The sequence below is a fragment of the Biomphalaria glabrata genome, chromosome 12, assembly GCF_947242115.1.
Source record: "Biomphalaria glabrata chromosome 12, xgBioGlab47.1, whole genome shotgun sequence".
Classification (NCBI taxonomy): Eukaryota; Metazoa; Mollusca; class Gastropoda; family Planorbidae; genus Biomphalaria; species Biomphalaria glabrata.
In genome coordinates this window covers 24729428-24745378 of record NC_074722.1, presented here as the reverse complement: position 1 = coordinate 24745378, position 15951 = coordinate 24729428, and the positions used below count along the sequence as shown (strand labels likewise).

The following is a 15951-nucleotide window of genomic DNA, read 5'->3' as shown; positions in this document are numbered from 1 at the left end:
ATTCCTCCCCTCCCCACGAAAAAATTCCTGGCCAAGTGAATGTATACTTAGAGTATATACAATTCTAATGATAGGCCAATAGATTCAGACTTGAAAGACGGTGATCTCAATATTCCTGACCGTCTCTTTATTTATTTAACTATTTAGAGAGTATGACTTTTACGCTGAAAAACCTGCTGACCTATGTCTGTTCAAGATAAAGATGGTCCAGACCAAATTTAATTTTAGAAGATAATAGTTATAAAAAAAAAACACAACATAATGGCTAAACTAGAGTTTAGTAATTATATTCCCAAAAAATACATCGACTGTCGAATTTCTAGAAAAATCGTAAAGGCCAGTTTCGAGAATCGTGTCCACACAGGACCAATCGTTATAGTAGTTTTGAACTGCGGCGTGGCAGCCTGTGGGCAGCTTAGACCAATAGCTCGTTGCAACGTCATAAGTCTGACGTCACTACCTTTTGTTAGCCTAAGTCTTTAGAAAGTCTGGATAGAAGGTCTGATTAAAAAAAAAAACAACATCACAGAAATTTTGGAATCCTAAAAAATTAACGCATCCAATTTGGACATTAAAAATTAGCCTAGCCCTCAGTGTTGTTATGATTGTGCCAAGTATTTCCCGTCACTAAGCAGAGGCCTTCAATTATTATTATGATGTGAAAAAGGAATTAATATTCATTCTCTGACACTGCCAGGGTCGAGCTTCGTTAGGGAGAAAAAAAATTTATTGTAGTCCTTTTAACACTGCAGCAGAACCGCTCTCTGACAGGCAACGAGAATCTTCTTAGGGATGTTAAGGGCCTTGAAAGTGTCTGTGAGATTAGTTGTCATTATACCCTCAGTTGATATAACAACATGATATATTGTTATTTTAGACAACTTCCATAACCGCTTAATCTCCAAGCTTAGATGCCCATATGTTCTTTGATTTTTAGCGGCCCCCGTAAGGGGAAAAAGCCGCTATTAGGTTTGTGCAAAATGCCCGTCTGTCCGTCTGTCCGTCTGTCACACTCAGATCTCGAAAACTAGAAGAGATATGAAAAATATTATTTCATCATTAAATGCGGCTTGAAAAGTTTAGGTGCAACGGCTACTTTTGATTTTCTAAAAGCAAACCGTTTAATTTATAAAATTAATTATGCAAGCGATTTTTTCATAAAAATACACCAATTCTAAAACAATCACTTAAATGTAAGGGATGCAATGTTACAATATGCTAACAAAGATTGATAATTTTTGTGTATTTTCAAATATATTTTAAAAATATACAGGAAATGTTTACAACAAATATAAATAATAGTTAAAGATGTTTTTTCTGGTCAACTAGCTGCTAAAATTAAAAAGAAAACATTTCTGTTTGTTTATAAAGGCTAATAATGCACTTTGTATGTAAATATCACGCAAATTTTTTTTAAATGGACTTTTTAATGCAGCGATTTTCGTGCAGTAGCGTAACGTCGCAACATGATCAGGTGCTAAACCAATTAAACTTTTTTAAAAAAATCAGATTTTATTTATTTTTTATTTAGTGCCCCCATCCGAATAAAAGAAGATTATTTTTGTGCGTTTTGTCTGTTGGTCGGTCTGTCCGTCACGATTAGATTAAAAAAACTAGAACCCTAAAAGCAATTGAAAATCTGATTTACCCTTTAATTTTCCTCCTGTAACATCTCAATAGTTTTAATTATCTAAAAATTGATTGTTCCGGATTTTTTTGTGCAAAACTAATCAACCCCAACAAATGTTTGTTTGCTCTTCTAATTTATATTACATTCAATTTCCATGATTAAACGTTGCAAAAACACATTATCAATAATATGTTGTTCCGTTTTTTATGTAAATAGCATATTAATGCTAAATCAAAATCTCTATACTGACTTATATTTCATTAAGTGTAAAAATGTTCCGGATATTGTTTTATAAAACATGAATTATGCCTATTGATTGTTTGAAATCGCATAATTTACTAATATTACACTTATATTATTTGACAATGCGTCACTATAATTTAGTTATCAATATCAAATTGTTCCGTATTTTCATCTTTAAACACATTTTAAAAATATCGACAATAGGTTGTTCAGGGCTTTAAAAAAAAGTAATTTACTAGAATTGATTACTGAACATTACTTTTTAGACATTTAATTTTCTTGCTGAAACATAACATAGAAGTTTTGTAATCGATAATGAATGTTCCGGATTTTGTTTCTTACAAATCGTCGCCAGAAAGTTCCGAATTTTTTTTTTCAATCTACTAACGCCAAATAATTGTTTGAACTCCCTCTTCTAATTAATAAACAAATAATCTTCTCATTTACGAAATAATGTTTTTACGGATTTTTATGAAAAATATTTTAACTTACTACTCTCTTTAACTTTCTACCTAAAACATTAAAAAATCTAATTATAGTTAATATTATGTTCCGATTTTTAAGGAAAACAGAATCCAAACACCAAAGTAAGGTATGAAAATCTCTTCACATGGCTGTAGTACATCTAATTTTTATACGAGACCATCCAAAAAATTTAATTAACGGTATTACATTTATCTGGAATTATCTTTTTCTTTTACTATTTATAGAAACATCCGGAACAATCTATTATATAAACTTTTCAATTGTGTTCATACCTAAAAATTATTGCGATGTTTTGAAACGTAAAATAAAGGTTAATCAATTTTTAATAACTTTTAGTTGTTGTTTTTTTTATATCAAGATGACGGACAGACCGACTGACAGACAAAACGCAAAAACAATGCGGCTTTGATCCTCTTTAAATAAATTCTATTAGAACTCAGTGCACCAATGTCTATGAACCCTCGTTAAATATCTCGTGTAAATAAAGACATTTTTTATGGTACCGATACTAGCCTATTGTGAGGTAATGGAATTTTTTTTCTTTGACGTCATATGAATGACTCTTTAAATGTAATGCTAAAAGAACGCACTCGGTGCACCAATGTCTATTAATCCTCGAAAATTGCTCGTATTGATGAAAACATATTTTAGTCTAACTAAGCCGTGTGACGTAGTGTTTTTTTTTCCTTTGACGTCATATGGAATGAATTCTTTAAATGAAATGCTAAAAGAACGCACTCGGTGCACCAATATCTATGAACATTCGATAAATGGCTCTTATTGATGAAGGTGATTTTTAGTCTAGCTAGGCCGTGTGACGTAGTTTTTTGTTTCCTTTGACGTCATATGGAATGAATTCTTTAAAAGAAATGCTAAAAGAACGCACTCGGTGCACCAATGTCTATGAACACTCGATAAATGGCTCGTTATGATGAAGACGATTTTTAGTCTAGCTAGGCCGTGTGACGTAGTTTTTGTTTTTTCCTTTGACGTCATATGGAATGAATTCTTTAAATGAAATGAAAAAAGAACTCGGTATAGAAATGTTTATTAAGCCTCGTTATGTGACTCGCGTTTAAAAAATGGAATGATATCTTGATTTAGATCTAATCTAGATTTTTTAAACTAGATCTAGATTTTTATTACAGTATATCTAGATCTGGATTTATATTCTAATTAAAATTATTTTAGAGTCTTGATCTACGATTTCTAGATCTAGTTAAGACTAAAATAGACTAGATTAAGATGTAGAATTTCAATTTCTAAACTTGAAGTGTAAAAAAAAGTGTAGATTTTCATTTCCAAACGTTTTGATCAATATTGCAATGTTTTAATATACTAAAACTAATCTACTTTTTTTAATTTAATTTAAATTTAAATTTATGGCAAATGAATCTTTGAAACATTATTACTCTTGACCATCAAAATTAAATCACCTCTTGAATATTATTTGCGAATATGCAGATCCGACAGGGATCCGACTTCGACGGGGGCCGCCTCTGAGTTTGTGTAACACAAAGTCTCTTTGTAATCTTGTTCATTTTGGTTTTCCTTGTATTACGGCGATGTCAATGATTGTAGTTTTCATTTAGGTTTTCCTTATATTACGGCGATGTCAATGATTGTAGCGTTTTTTTTTCCTTTTTATTATTTGTCAATATTATTATTATTATTATTACGCGTCCCAACATCAAATGATATGCAATTATCTCTTTGTGTCGCGTGCTGTGTTGACGTCATTGTTTTAGTACGGACACTTGGTATATTTACGGATGATTAACTATCTGGTATGTTAGCATAGAAGCCCTAGATTTATATTTAGTTTGAACACTTCCAGCACCTCCGGATCCAACCCCACCACCATCACCACCACTCACCACCACACACACACACACACAAAGAAGTGTACATCCGGACATGTGAAATGAACCCTCGTGTGTGTCTGACTCCAGTCCTCGTTCAGTGCTTCAGGTCTACTTGATGAATGAAATCTGGGCAAACTACAATCTGGATTTCATTTATAAGTATCGATCAAGGGCGGACGACTCTAAACAATAAATGAGAGTTCATCAAGGATAACGCTCTCTTGGAAGTGGTAGCCTTTTTTTTTTTCTCTTTTTTTTATTTCGAGCTTGTAATGTCTTGGCGTAGGAGACAGAAGCGGAAAGATGAATTCTGTGATAGATTTCTTAGATCGAATTAGAGTTTCTTGTTTTTTTAATGGGAGCTCTGAAAAATAGGTCATGAAATTTCAAAGTTGAAAGTTGCAACAGAAAGTTACATTTTTGAAAGCCAAATAGGGTGTTACCTAAATTCTCGACCGAAATTCGATCCAGAATTAGGGCTGATAATCGATTTGATCGAACACTGAAACTATTTATTTTCTCCCATAAGAATGAATTACTTACCAAACAGCGGACCCAATGGGGTCGGCTATTATAAAACATAATCCCTCCTTGATATCTCGTCTCTTCAATGTATTTGAACTGTTTTATTTAGTCTCGTCTGCCGACTGAAAATGTCGAAACATCATTTTGTGTCCGTCGGGAATTTGATGAGATTTCTCAGACATCATTTTAAAATGACCCAATGCTGTTGCGTTTTTAAATTAATTGTTGGGCCTAATAAAAGGGAAGGGAGAGAAAGGTGGAAGTAATAAAAATTTTACTAAAAAATAATTTATCATTACCTTCAACTGTACCTTAGCGTGAACCTTTGGGCTGCCAAAAACATCTACCAACTATTTCTCTCCATTCCCTCCAGACTAAAAGTCTCATCTATCGTAAAGCTCGTTCTTAGTTTGTCTTTCCAACATTTTCTTTGGCATGTCTTTCCTTTGCTGTAACTGTACCTTGCAGGAAGGTATGTTTCTTGCAAGAGAGTCTGTACCTGCAAGAAAGTCTGTACCTTGTATGAAAGAATTTCGTAACATGATGGAAATGTTGTGTAGGTGAAACCCATACCTGAAAGTATATCTATAATGTTGAAAAGTTTATAAATGCTTCAGAAAACCACGAAAAAGATATACTTCAGACTCTACGCACCTTTGTATTTTGGCAGCACACCTGACATAGTACACACTGATCAGATTCATAATTTATAGAATTTTAAGGGGGAAAAAAGCTGGTGAGATCTACTTATATCTTAAAATATCTAGAAAGGGGGTTACCCAGGTAAGCTTGAATTCAGGATCTGTCGAGCTCAGGAATATACAAAATGCAGCTTCAATGTCTGGAGCCATGGGGAGGAGTACAGGACATTTTTAAACCAACAAAGAAACTATTTAATAGATGCGCATAACATTAACTTAATCTATGCGGTCAACATTCTTTTTCAATAAATGCCTGTCTAAAATGTTTAGTACAATGGAAATATTTTTTTCGTTCTAAAATTATAGCCTTTGAGACGCAGCTTAAGATCTACTACCAGATGTCTTTTATATTACCTATCTTTGCTTTTTATTTTTGTTTTGCTGAGAAGGTGTACTGGAAGGCCAAAGATACATAAGAGTAGACTTACCTGTAAACTATTGACAAAGTGGAGGCTAATCAGTGTCAGTGGCGTTACTGGGGGGGGGGGACAAACTTTGTCTTTACCAAAAGCATAACACGTTCGACAAAGGAACAGACGACACTTTTACAACGGGCAAATTTATTTAAAAGGACATCGTTAAAGACAATGAAGTTATTGATACGTGTTCAAGTTTGAAATCCAGAAAAGAAAATAACATTGTAATTTACCTAAGGTTGCATTGTTGTACAACTATAGATAAATTGTAACGACGCTTATTTTAATGGTGTTTAATGGTATCATGGTTCAACAAAATACACGAACTTTTTTGAGGGGCGATGACACCCTGAGTTGACCGCACCGGGTGACACCCACCCTAGTGACGCCACTGCTTTACAACAAAGTCTATTCCTTGCAAGAAAGTTTATCTATACATTTGCAAGAAAGTCTGTAACTTATGAGAATGTTTGTACCTTGCAGGTGGGTATGTAACTTGCAAGAAAGTCTAAACATTACAAGAAAGTCTGTACCTTGCAAAAAAGTTTATCTATACATTTCCAATAAAGTCTATACCTTGTAAGAATGTCTGCACCTTGTAGGAAGGTCTGTACTTGCAGGAAGATCTTTACTTGTACGAAGGTCTACATATTGTATGAAGGTTTGTACCTAGAAAGAAGGTCTTTGCAAATCATAATAATACTGCATCTTGGCATAACCACCAAAGCTTTTTAATTGGGAGAGGGGGGGGGGGAGTGTTTTTGAGCTCGTATTTGCTAGTTCCAGCTTCAAAATTTCATCTCAACGAAATTTCAATGTCTTGAGATTTTCTTTCCTGATCATGTCTCCAGGCTCACAAGATCCATACAAATAGTGACAAGACATAAATCTATTGGAACGGGAACCCTTGAAATTGTGTACGACTCAGAGCTTCTGCTTTTTTTTTTCCTATTTAAAACTCTCTCAATGTTACGCTTTAAAAAGTAATCCAAAAGGCGTTCTAAAAAGGGCAAATGGTCCTGTAGCCCCCAAGAAGCCCAAATGGGCTATTAGGCTAATAGTTCTGTGAGTCTGTCGTTACCCTTGGCTTGTTTCCGCGGGAAGGAAGAAACCAGGGTTTATTTTCAAGTGTCCATAAAACACTCGCGGGAAGAAATAAAACCCAGAAAAGTGTAGCAAGGTAAAGAGGAAACAACCAAAAAAAAAAAAAAAACAACTTAAATGGACGAGAATTACATGAACGAGGGGGAAAAAAAGAATAAAAATAGAACTAAAAACGTTTAAAACGGGAATTCCCGGACTCGCGGCACTGACTTCACAGCGATAGGAACGTAAATAGTGAGGAGAAACAATCGCTTAGCTCCCATGTTTACTACAGGAGACAGTCACTGCTTCGTGTTGTTATGCAGGAGTCTCTGACCTCAAAGTAAATGCTGTCTTAGGATCTGTGTTCTGTTGTTTTATGTACGACAAGCAGCCTTTTTCTTCCTTCCAAAGAATTTTATGCATTCTTTTAAAGCATATATCAACTCTCTCTGTCCGTCTGGTATAAGGTATGTACATGTTATTTCTCACTTACCCTATCTCGGCTTTTACCTGACCAAACATGACTCAAACGTGGAAATGACCATTAGAGGAAGTGGTTAGGCTAAATGGGTAGCAACACAAGACTCCTGTGGGGATGCCCACGGGTAGACAAGTCCACCCATTGCACGGCGCTGAGTTGAAAGAGAGCCATTACGAACCTGTCGATAATCCATGCACCGTTCCTCAAGGGACCGTTACATTAATGGCGAGTCCCCCCACGGTTAGCTTGGTATAGGGAAGGAAAATGGTGGAGGCTCCCGGTGCTCTCGGCCATGTCTAGCCCATGCGTCGGGGTGCCAAAGGCATCGGAAATAGCATTGACTCGGGTCTCTCCCAGACAGAACGGTCTGTTCAGACAGGTTGTTTTTTTTTACTGTTTGACGCTAAAGCAGGTTTTTTTTTTCAAACTTTTGGTGAATGCTGAAGATCGTATTTTTTTTAATGCACAAAAAAATGTTCACTCAGTGCTCAAGAATCCTCAAGGGGACTAATTTAATCTATACCACCAAATCTGTCAAGTAGGATTTCTTTTCCTTGTTCAAGATACCAAACAAAATAATTAATTACCAATAGTTAATCTTCTTATCTTATCTTATATAATACAGTTATAGTTATATATATATATATATATATAGTTAACTGACTAATAGGTTAATAATTTTTTTTATTGATTCTTGTGTTGTGTGGTAAAAGAAATAATTATGCAAATTTTCCGCTTAATACAAGATTGATTGTGAGAGAAATAAATAATGTGTACAAACTTTTTACCATACAGACAGACAGGTTGACAGACAGAAAGACAGAGTGAGTTGATATAAGCTTTGTAAAAATGTTTGTGAAGCACAGATTTATTATTGCTATCCTAGATCTACTACAAATTTAATACATGATCCAAAACTAATGTATGCAACTACGCTTAATATAAGCTTTATTTTTATTTATTTTTTTATGTTATTCTAGTTAGCTTTGTGGACACCCAAGCATCAATCGTATCTTATAAACAACAGACGTTCCTTCAAAAGAGAAGATACGCGTATCCATGTGTTGATCTAGTCGTGCGTGTTAAGTAGAGACTTAAACTCTGCTAGGTCATTGGTTTTTCTGGCTAATTCCGAATTAGATAACTTAGACTAGTTATCCCAACACACGTACAGCGTTTCTCCTGTGAAAAGGTGGGTTGTGGGCGAAGAGGGTTAATTTTTTAAAAAGCTGTGTTTTCATTTTTTTTGTTTGTTTTGTTTTAATAGCACCTTACTAGCATATTCCAATCTCATTGTGGACCAGTGGGGGGGGGGGGGGGAAGGGGAGGGGATACCCGTGAGAAGACTTTCTGTGCTGCCATTAGGAGCCCAGTAAACACATCTATACTCGAGTCGGGTGTCGAACCGCGAGTCCCCTTGATAGGTAGCCAAGCGTACTTAGCCTCTCGGCAACGCATCCCATTTGGTAATTATCAATCCATGTTTGAATATTAATATTAACAAAGTAAAGGGACATTATCTCCAATGTTTTAAAATTAAAATATTTTAAATAAGAGATGTCGTTTTATAGTATAATGAGGACCTTAAGAGATGTCTACCATTTTCGCGAGCGGTGTAAGCGACAATATCGACTTAAAACGATATTTCCAAATGTCTCCTCTAACGTGATTCTTCTCGACTTTCTCGTGTCAGAATGATCGAAATTCTCCTGACTGATGTATCTCGTTAAATTGACGACTTTTGTGCGTCGAAAATAAAAAGATTCGCGGCAACGCTCCTTCGTCCCTAGAGCTATTAGAGCATGGAATGTGTTGCTAGAGCCAGCCAGGAAAATCAATGACTTTGCAGAATTTAAGTCAGTGGTTAACATGCATGACAAGATTGACCTAGGAACACGCGTAGGACGTAATCATCTTTTTTTTGAAGTAAAGTCTGCATTTTATAAGATAAGATAAGAAGATTACATTACAATGATTACAGAAATACATGCGCTATATTGTACTTCGAATTTTAATCGTAAATCTGCCACTATTTGACGTAATTTGGCTTGCGACTTCTTGTTCTACTAGTATGAATACTGCGCTCTGTTTGCAAGAGAAAACTCTTCAATATCGGCCCACTTCTCTCCCTCTTTTTTCTACGAAGGAAAATATTTGCGTTTTGAGTTCAGAAGTTCAGAAGGCAGACGTTTGGCTTTGCTGGAGGGAGGGGAAGCCTGCTGCATTTTCACTATTATCTCTAGAAAACTGTTTTTGTAGTGGTTCAAAATTCTTCTACACTGGTCTAGTGATATTATCTTCGAACAAAAAAGGACTAGCAATAATTAACATTCATTACTTAAATTTGGTTTCTAAACATTATTTAAATATTAATGCGAAATAATCCTGGAAAATGATGATTTAATTATATATCTTTACGTTACTCTTCTTTTTCATTACATTTTTAAAGATCCCCAGCTGGCTAAGCTGGGCGCTAGGGAATTTTTTGTTGGTGGGGGGTGGGGGCGCCACGGTAAAAGTTTGAGAAACATTGATATATGGTAACTAAGTGGCGTTCTATCTGACTTTGTTTTTGTTTTGTTTTTTTTGGTGATGAGCAAGTTGGTCTTTCAGGGCTTGTGCTTTTATTGGTATGCAATGATTGACTATTTCTAAGTCCAGTCCTCTATATATTTGGGTTGTATGACAGAGTGGAATGATGAAAAGGTGGGGCACGTGTTCGAATGCCGATGTAAACTAGTTGTTTTTTTTTAATTCGTGCTGGGTCTCGAGCTGAGTTGTGTTTGCTTTAGGGCAGCCCAAATCCGTCTTCCAGACACCCCTCTCTCCCACATGTCCTTAAAATTGATTGGACCAGAGAGCACTGAGACTATTGTATGCGCCACTCTATCTACACACAAAATACAAATATTTTTTATTGTAAAAATGGCATCAAAGATTGTTCCACACAAGTCTCACATCTGCCCAGGATGTTAAAAAATATAAAAGAAACTTATGATTCAAACACAAGTCTCTATTACTTCATAATTTTGTCGCGTGCGGGCTCGCTAGTAACAGCGTGAGCGGTTGTCACTGTCGTTTAATGACACAATCGTCACTCGACACCACGGCACCCCCCTGGAATTGCAACATACGGGAAAGGGGTGGGGGTGCCTAGACGCCACGCGCGCTACGCTATCGACAAAAGTTCTCATTCTTCCGTCGTGTTTGCGGTCAGCGTCTCGTGGGAAGCAGGACGCGTGTCTGTAATCCAGAGGCAGGAGTTCAAAACTCGAAAGACACTACAATCTTCCGACAGGACTTCAGGTCAGGTGATATTTTTGTTTCATTCGTCAGAGGGCTCAACCTGAGGGATTCAGGTTCGAATACTTGATTAGCTCAAGTATGCGATTAAAAACAGAAAAAGGAAAAAAGACTAATAGAAGTAAAATCCTTATAACTCAAAGACAGAGAACAAGCTTTTAGTGTCAAACTAAGAAAGGATGAATTATAACTAAGAAGAGATGTACTATAACTAAGAAGAGATGTACTATAACTAAGAAGAGATGTACTATAACTAAGAAGAGAGGAACGATAACTAAGAAGAGAAGTACTATAACTAGGAAGAGAAGTACTATAACTAAGAAGAGAATTACTATAACTAAGAAGAGAAGCACTATAACTAGGAAGAGAAGTACTATGACAAAGAAGAGAAATACTATAACTATAAGAGAAATACGAGAACTAAGAAGAGAATTACTATAACTAAGCAGAGAAGTACTATAACATTTAAAAGAAGTACTATAACTAAGAAGAGAAGTACTATAACTAAGAATAGAAGTACTATAACTAAGAAGAGAATTACTATAACTAATAACTAAGAAGAGAAGTACTATAACTAAGAAGAGAAGTACTATAACTAAGAAGAGAAGTACTATAACTAAGAAGAGAAGTACTGTAACTAAGAAGAGAAGTACTATAACTAAGAAGAGAAGTACTATAACTAAGAAGAGAAGTACTATAACTAAGAAGAGAAATACGAGAACTGAGAATAGATGAGATACTATCTCCAGAAAAAAGAGAAGAAAGAATAAGCAAGGTCACAAGAAACTAGCAAGGTCTTTGTTACGTCTTCATATTAGATGAGACTCTTTAGACATGGAAACGACAAATCACAGTTTATAAATACTTTAATCTTTATTAACACTGAAAAAACTTTCTTGTTCATATTCCTCCATTTTGTTTTCTTTCACTTTTAACACGCATTCGCACCATTTCACATTTACACTAAGATGCGCACGTAACAGTCTTAAAACATTTCCTAGCTTGCCAACGGCGGCGTAATAATCGGAAAATAAACTTAGACCAACGTTTTGGCTGGACACAATGTAGATGTATCTCAATGAACATAATGAAGCTGGATCACAGTGGACACGGGGAAGCTGGATCACAGTAGGCACGGGGAAGCTGGATCACAGTGGACACAATGAAGCTGGATCACAGTGGACACGGGGAAGCTGGATCACAGTGGGCACGGGGAAGCTGGATCACAGTGAACACGATGAAGCTGGATCACAGTGGACACGATGAAGCTGGATCACAGTGGACACGATGAAGCTGGATCACAGTGGACACAATGAAGCTGGATCACAGTGGACACGGGGAAGCTGGATCACAGTGGACACGATGAAGCTGGATCACAGTGGACACAATGAAGCTGGATCACAGTGGACACGGGGAAGCTGGATCACAGTGGACACGATGAAGCTGGATCACAGTGGGCACGGGGAAGCTGGATAACAGTGGACACGATGAAGCTGGATCACAGTGGACACAATGAAGCTGGATCACAGTGGACACGGGGAAGCTGGATCACAGTGGACACGATGAAGCTGGATCACAGTGGGCACGGGGAAGCTGGATCACAATGGACATGATGTAGGTGGATTACAATGGACATGATGTAGCTGAAACTCAAGCCATCAATGGGTCGCGGTGGAAGCGCCCATCTTAGCTTTATAAAGAGTCGAAAGACTTCTGGACTTCAAAGTTATAACACCAATGAAAGGTTCTATAAAACAAAGACTCCTACACATATTGGCAATGTCTTCGATTCCGATGATTTAAGGATGAGTGCAGTGTTTCCCATGACTACTCAGACCCAGTAGCGACCTACATATCAATCGGCACTTTAGGCAGACAAAGCCGTTTTCCGCCGGAGGTCTATTTAAGTTTTCTCTCAGTCTTCTGCGCCTGTCTTCAAATAGGTCTTTCCTTTTGGGTCTTTTGTGGGAGCTCTCCAACTGTCTCTTTTCAGATGCCAGTTACTTTCCTCTGTGACTGTCAGGGCGAAATGGCTCCTGAGTTGATCATTTGAGCGCTTGCGGGGCACCTCTGTTACGCCGTTCTCATTTATGCTCGCTTAAGAAGATCACAATTGGAATTGAATCCCTCCACTGTAAATTCTTGACCACAAAGTAACCAAAAAAAATGTCGATTGATCAATACGAAGTAGTTCCCATCAACCCACACCAAATGGGACATTGGAATGGCGGCACGTGTCTGTCCCCAGGACGTTCTAGAAGTCAACAGCAGTGAAAGACGGGGCCATATGACGAATTGAACCCGGGTTTCTGCGTCACCTTACCGAAGCGCTGATTAAGAGATCCTCGCATTCAGAATAATTTGAAGAGAATGTACTTGCTTCACCTATTTAAAAAAAAAAAGCTTTAGGGCCCCCATATGCTTGTCTCCGCTCTTCCTTTAAAAAAAAATGTATTAGGGATATTTGCAATCATTTTGAATAGGTAGAAAAAGACAAAAATGGTTTATGTTGTTTAGAAGGGATCCCATATTTTAAATAGCTTAGGGCCTTATGAAGTCTAAAACCGGTCCTGGATGAGAAAGCGAAACTTTTGTCTACTTAAGCTTATAAACCAAGGTGACGTCGTGCAAGATTCGAACCCCCAGATTATCATCGCAATACCTCACAGCGTAGCCTACTACACCAGCATCCAGCAAGAACCCGTCGTGTTTTCAAATCGTACCTGAAACTCAAAGAACCAGTTGCAGACAATCTACCTTCCCAGAAGGCAACTAGATCTAGTTGATATTGAGGCGGTAACTGAACGAGGAAAGAGAATAAAGTAGACAAAAAAAAAACGGCAGAACGAGAAGGGAGGGTGAATATAAACTGCTTTGACGTCATATCTATTTCCCCCCTTCCGCCATGGTTGCCATGAGCAACCGTAATCTCGCCAATCGTGCTCGGGGGTTCCCCCGTCAATCAAGTCCGATTTCGCGCCCCTCGAACGCGAGGGCTCGCGTCTCGTCGTCTCTTTCTCTCGCGGTCCCCACCCCACCGTACACCTTCAAGCCCACCCCACCCTCCCCTCTCTCTTCAAACGCATGGGACTAATGGCGGCGCGGGCAGGACTTAAAAAAAAAAAAAAGTCTTTTTTTTGAACCCGGTTCCCACGTGCAGACGAGAGACTTGTGTAAAGAAGAGGGTGCTTTTTCCATCGGAGTAGGGGGTGTCTTTTAGTTGCAGGCGCCTCTAGTAGTTTGTAGTCTTGGAGTAGTAGCAGTGCGTTCAATTTTTGTTCCAGGCCTAACTTTGTGTGTGTGAGAGATATAGGCCTAGATTCTAGATCAATTTGTGTGTGTTCTAGTTCTATTTCCTAGTTCCTATTGGCTTTATTTATTTCTGTTTTTAAAAAATATATATTTCTTTGGAATGGATCAGGCTTTACTTCCAGTGACCAATGGGTCAATTGAGGATGACCACGATCCAGGGTAGGATGACATCATTTATACTACTCTATAAATCTACATGCATAGCTTCTAAATCTATATTTTTTATTTTTTCATTTTTAAAGCGAAAGTAGCACAATCGCTTAGACAAATTGTTGATAGAAGAACAGCTGTTTCCTCTATCGTTAATTGGTGGTTTCATATCTTAGCGGGAATTTCTTGAAAAGCTCTCTCCTGTTATTTATCGGTTTAGCGAAGGTATTCTTATCCTTTTTTTTTTCTAAAACAATAAAACAGCGAGGAAGGTGGGGTTTTTTTTTAGGGCAGTGCAATAATTACTTGATCTAGTATCTCTAGTTGTGGGCTTTCCCGGAATAGTTTTTAGTTGGTTTATTTTTTTTTTAATTGCTCGAATCTTAATATCTTCACAAGTGCACGCTAATTAAACACTCATTATTGCGCTTATCAATATGTCTAATTGTGATCAGATGTGATGAAACCCGTCTTTTGTTTCTACTCCTCCACCCGCACGCCCCTGCCACAACATTTGTTTTCGACACCCCCCCCCCCCGCGGACCCATTCCGCTTAGTCCTTAATTACCGGCCAGATTAGTGGATGATCATTTCGCTAGCGTACTCATCAGCTTAGTTGGTTTTTTTTTAGTACTCACGCGTGGACAGGCGGGAAGAAAAATAGAAGGGGAAAAAAAGGGGGGGGGATACATTGTGATGCGCATGACAGGAGGGGGGCGCTTGAGGGTAGCGGGGAGGGAGAATGAAGGGTGCTGAGAACGTGAGCTGCTTCTATCCCTTAATTACGGACTCATTAACTGGGAAATTGTGTGCACGAGAATCGGACCTGGGGGGGGGGGGGGGAAGTAGAGAAAGAGAGGGGGAGAGAGAAGCGATTTTGGTGTGTGTGTGGGGGGGTGAGCTCAGATTATCGCCAGATAACCGGAACTGTCCGGAGCTGTTGTCGTCTTTCCTTCTCCCCCCCCCCCACTCCAAACTCAGACTTTATTCCCTTGTCCTGCCCGATGGTAGCCTGCCTCTAACCTGCTGGTACTTCGTCAGCTTCAGTGTTATCCCGGGTCCAAGCAGAAATGTAGAGACAATGTGAGGCAGACTCTGGACTTCAATGGACTCACCTTCTTCACCCGGGTCGAGCGATTCCCTTTCGTTTTGAGCATCGATTCGTTGGCGAATATTACAGGGGCGAATACTTAGAACAGAAGGTGGGGGGATGTGTGTGTGGGGGGGGGGAGTTTACTAATGACAATCTCCGTGGCTTATCGTGGCATCATTAGGAAAATGCTTGGACAGAATTATCAGTTTTCTGTAGAAACGAGATCTTACTGCTAATGGTACAGACAATCACGTCATAAAAAGATCATTGATCTTTTGTTTCTAAATGCGTGTTTGTGAAAAGGGGGGGGGTATTTTTACGTGGTTCGATATCTCCTCTAACCTCATCGATATCTCATCTAACCTCATCGATATCTCCTCTAACCTCATCGATATCTCCTCTAACCTCATCGATATCTCCTCTAACCTCATCGATATCTCCTCTAACCTCATCGATATCTCCTCTAACCTCATCGATATCTCCTCTAACCTCATCGATATCTCATCTAACCTCATCGATATCTCCTCTAACCTCATCGATATCTCATCTAACCTTGACAAGATATAAGTACAACAGTGGACGCGATGGTTGAGTGGTTAAGACCTTGGCTTCCGAACCTGGGGTTCTGGGTTCGAATCTCGGTGAAGACTAGGATTTTGA

At 38.0% G+C, this 15951-nt stretch overlaps 1 protein-coding gene across 7 annotated transcripts in view; it reads left to right on the top strand.

Moving 5' to 3' along the window:
• The first annotated feature begins 13872 nt into the window (after nucleotides 1-13872).
• The window catches only part of LOC106061348 (RNA-binding protein Musashi homolog 2-like), a 291717-nt gene continuing 289638 nt past the window's right edge, over nucleotides 13873-15951 (top strand). For 2 of the 7 annotated variants that reach the window (XR_008773920.1, XM_056005716.1), the window contains exon 1: nucleotides 13875-14207. Coding sequence is in view for 6 of the 7 variants with exons in the window: in XM_056005716.1 (XP_055861691.1) it covers nucleotides 14149-14207 (59 nt within the window). In the remaining variant the exon portion in view is untranslated. Of the gene's footprint in view, nucleotides 14208-15951 lie in introns of all 7 variants that reach the window. The other 5 variants (XM_056005721.1, XM_056005719.1, XM_056005718.1 and 2 more) reach the window with 4 other exon arrangements.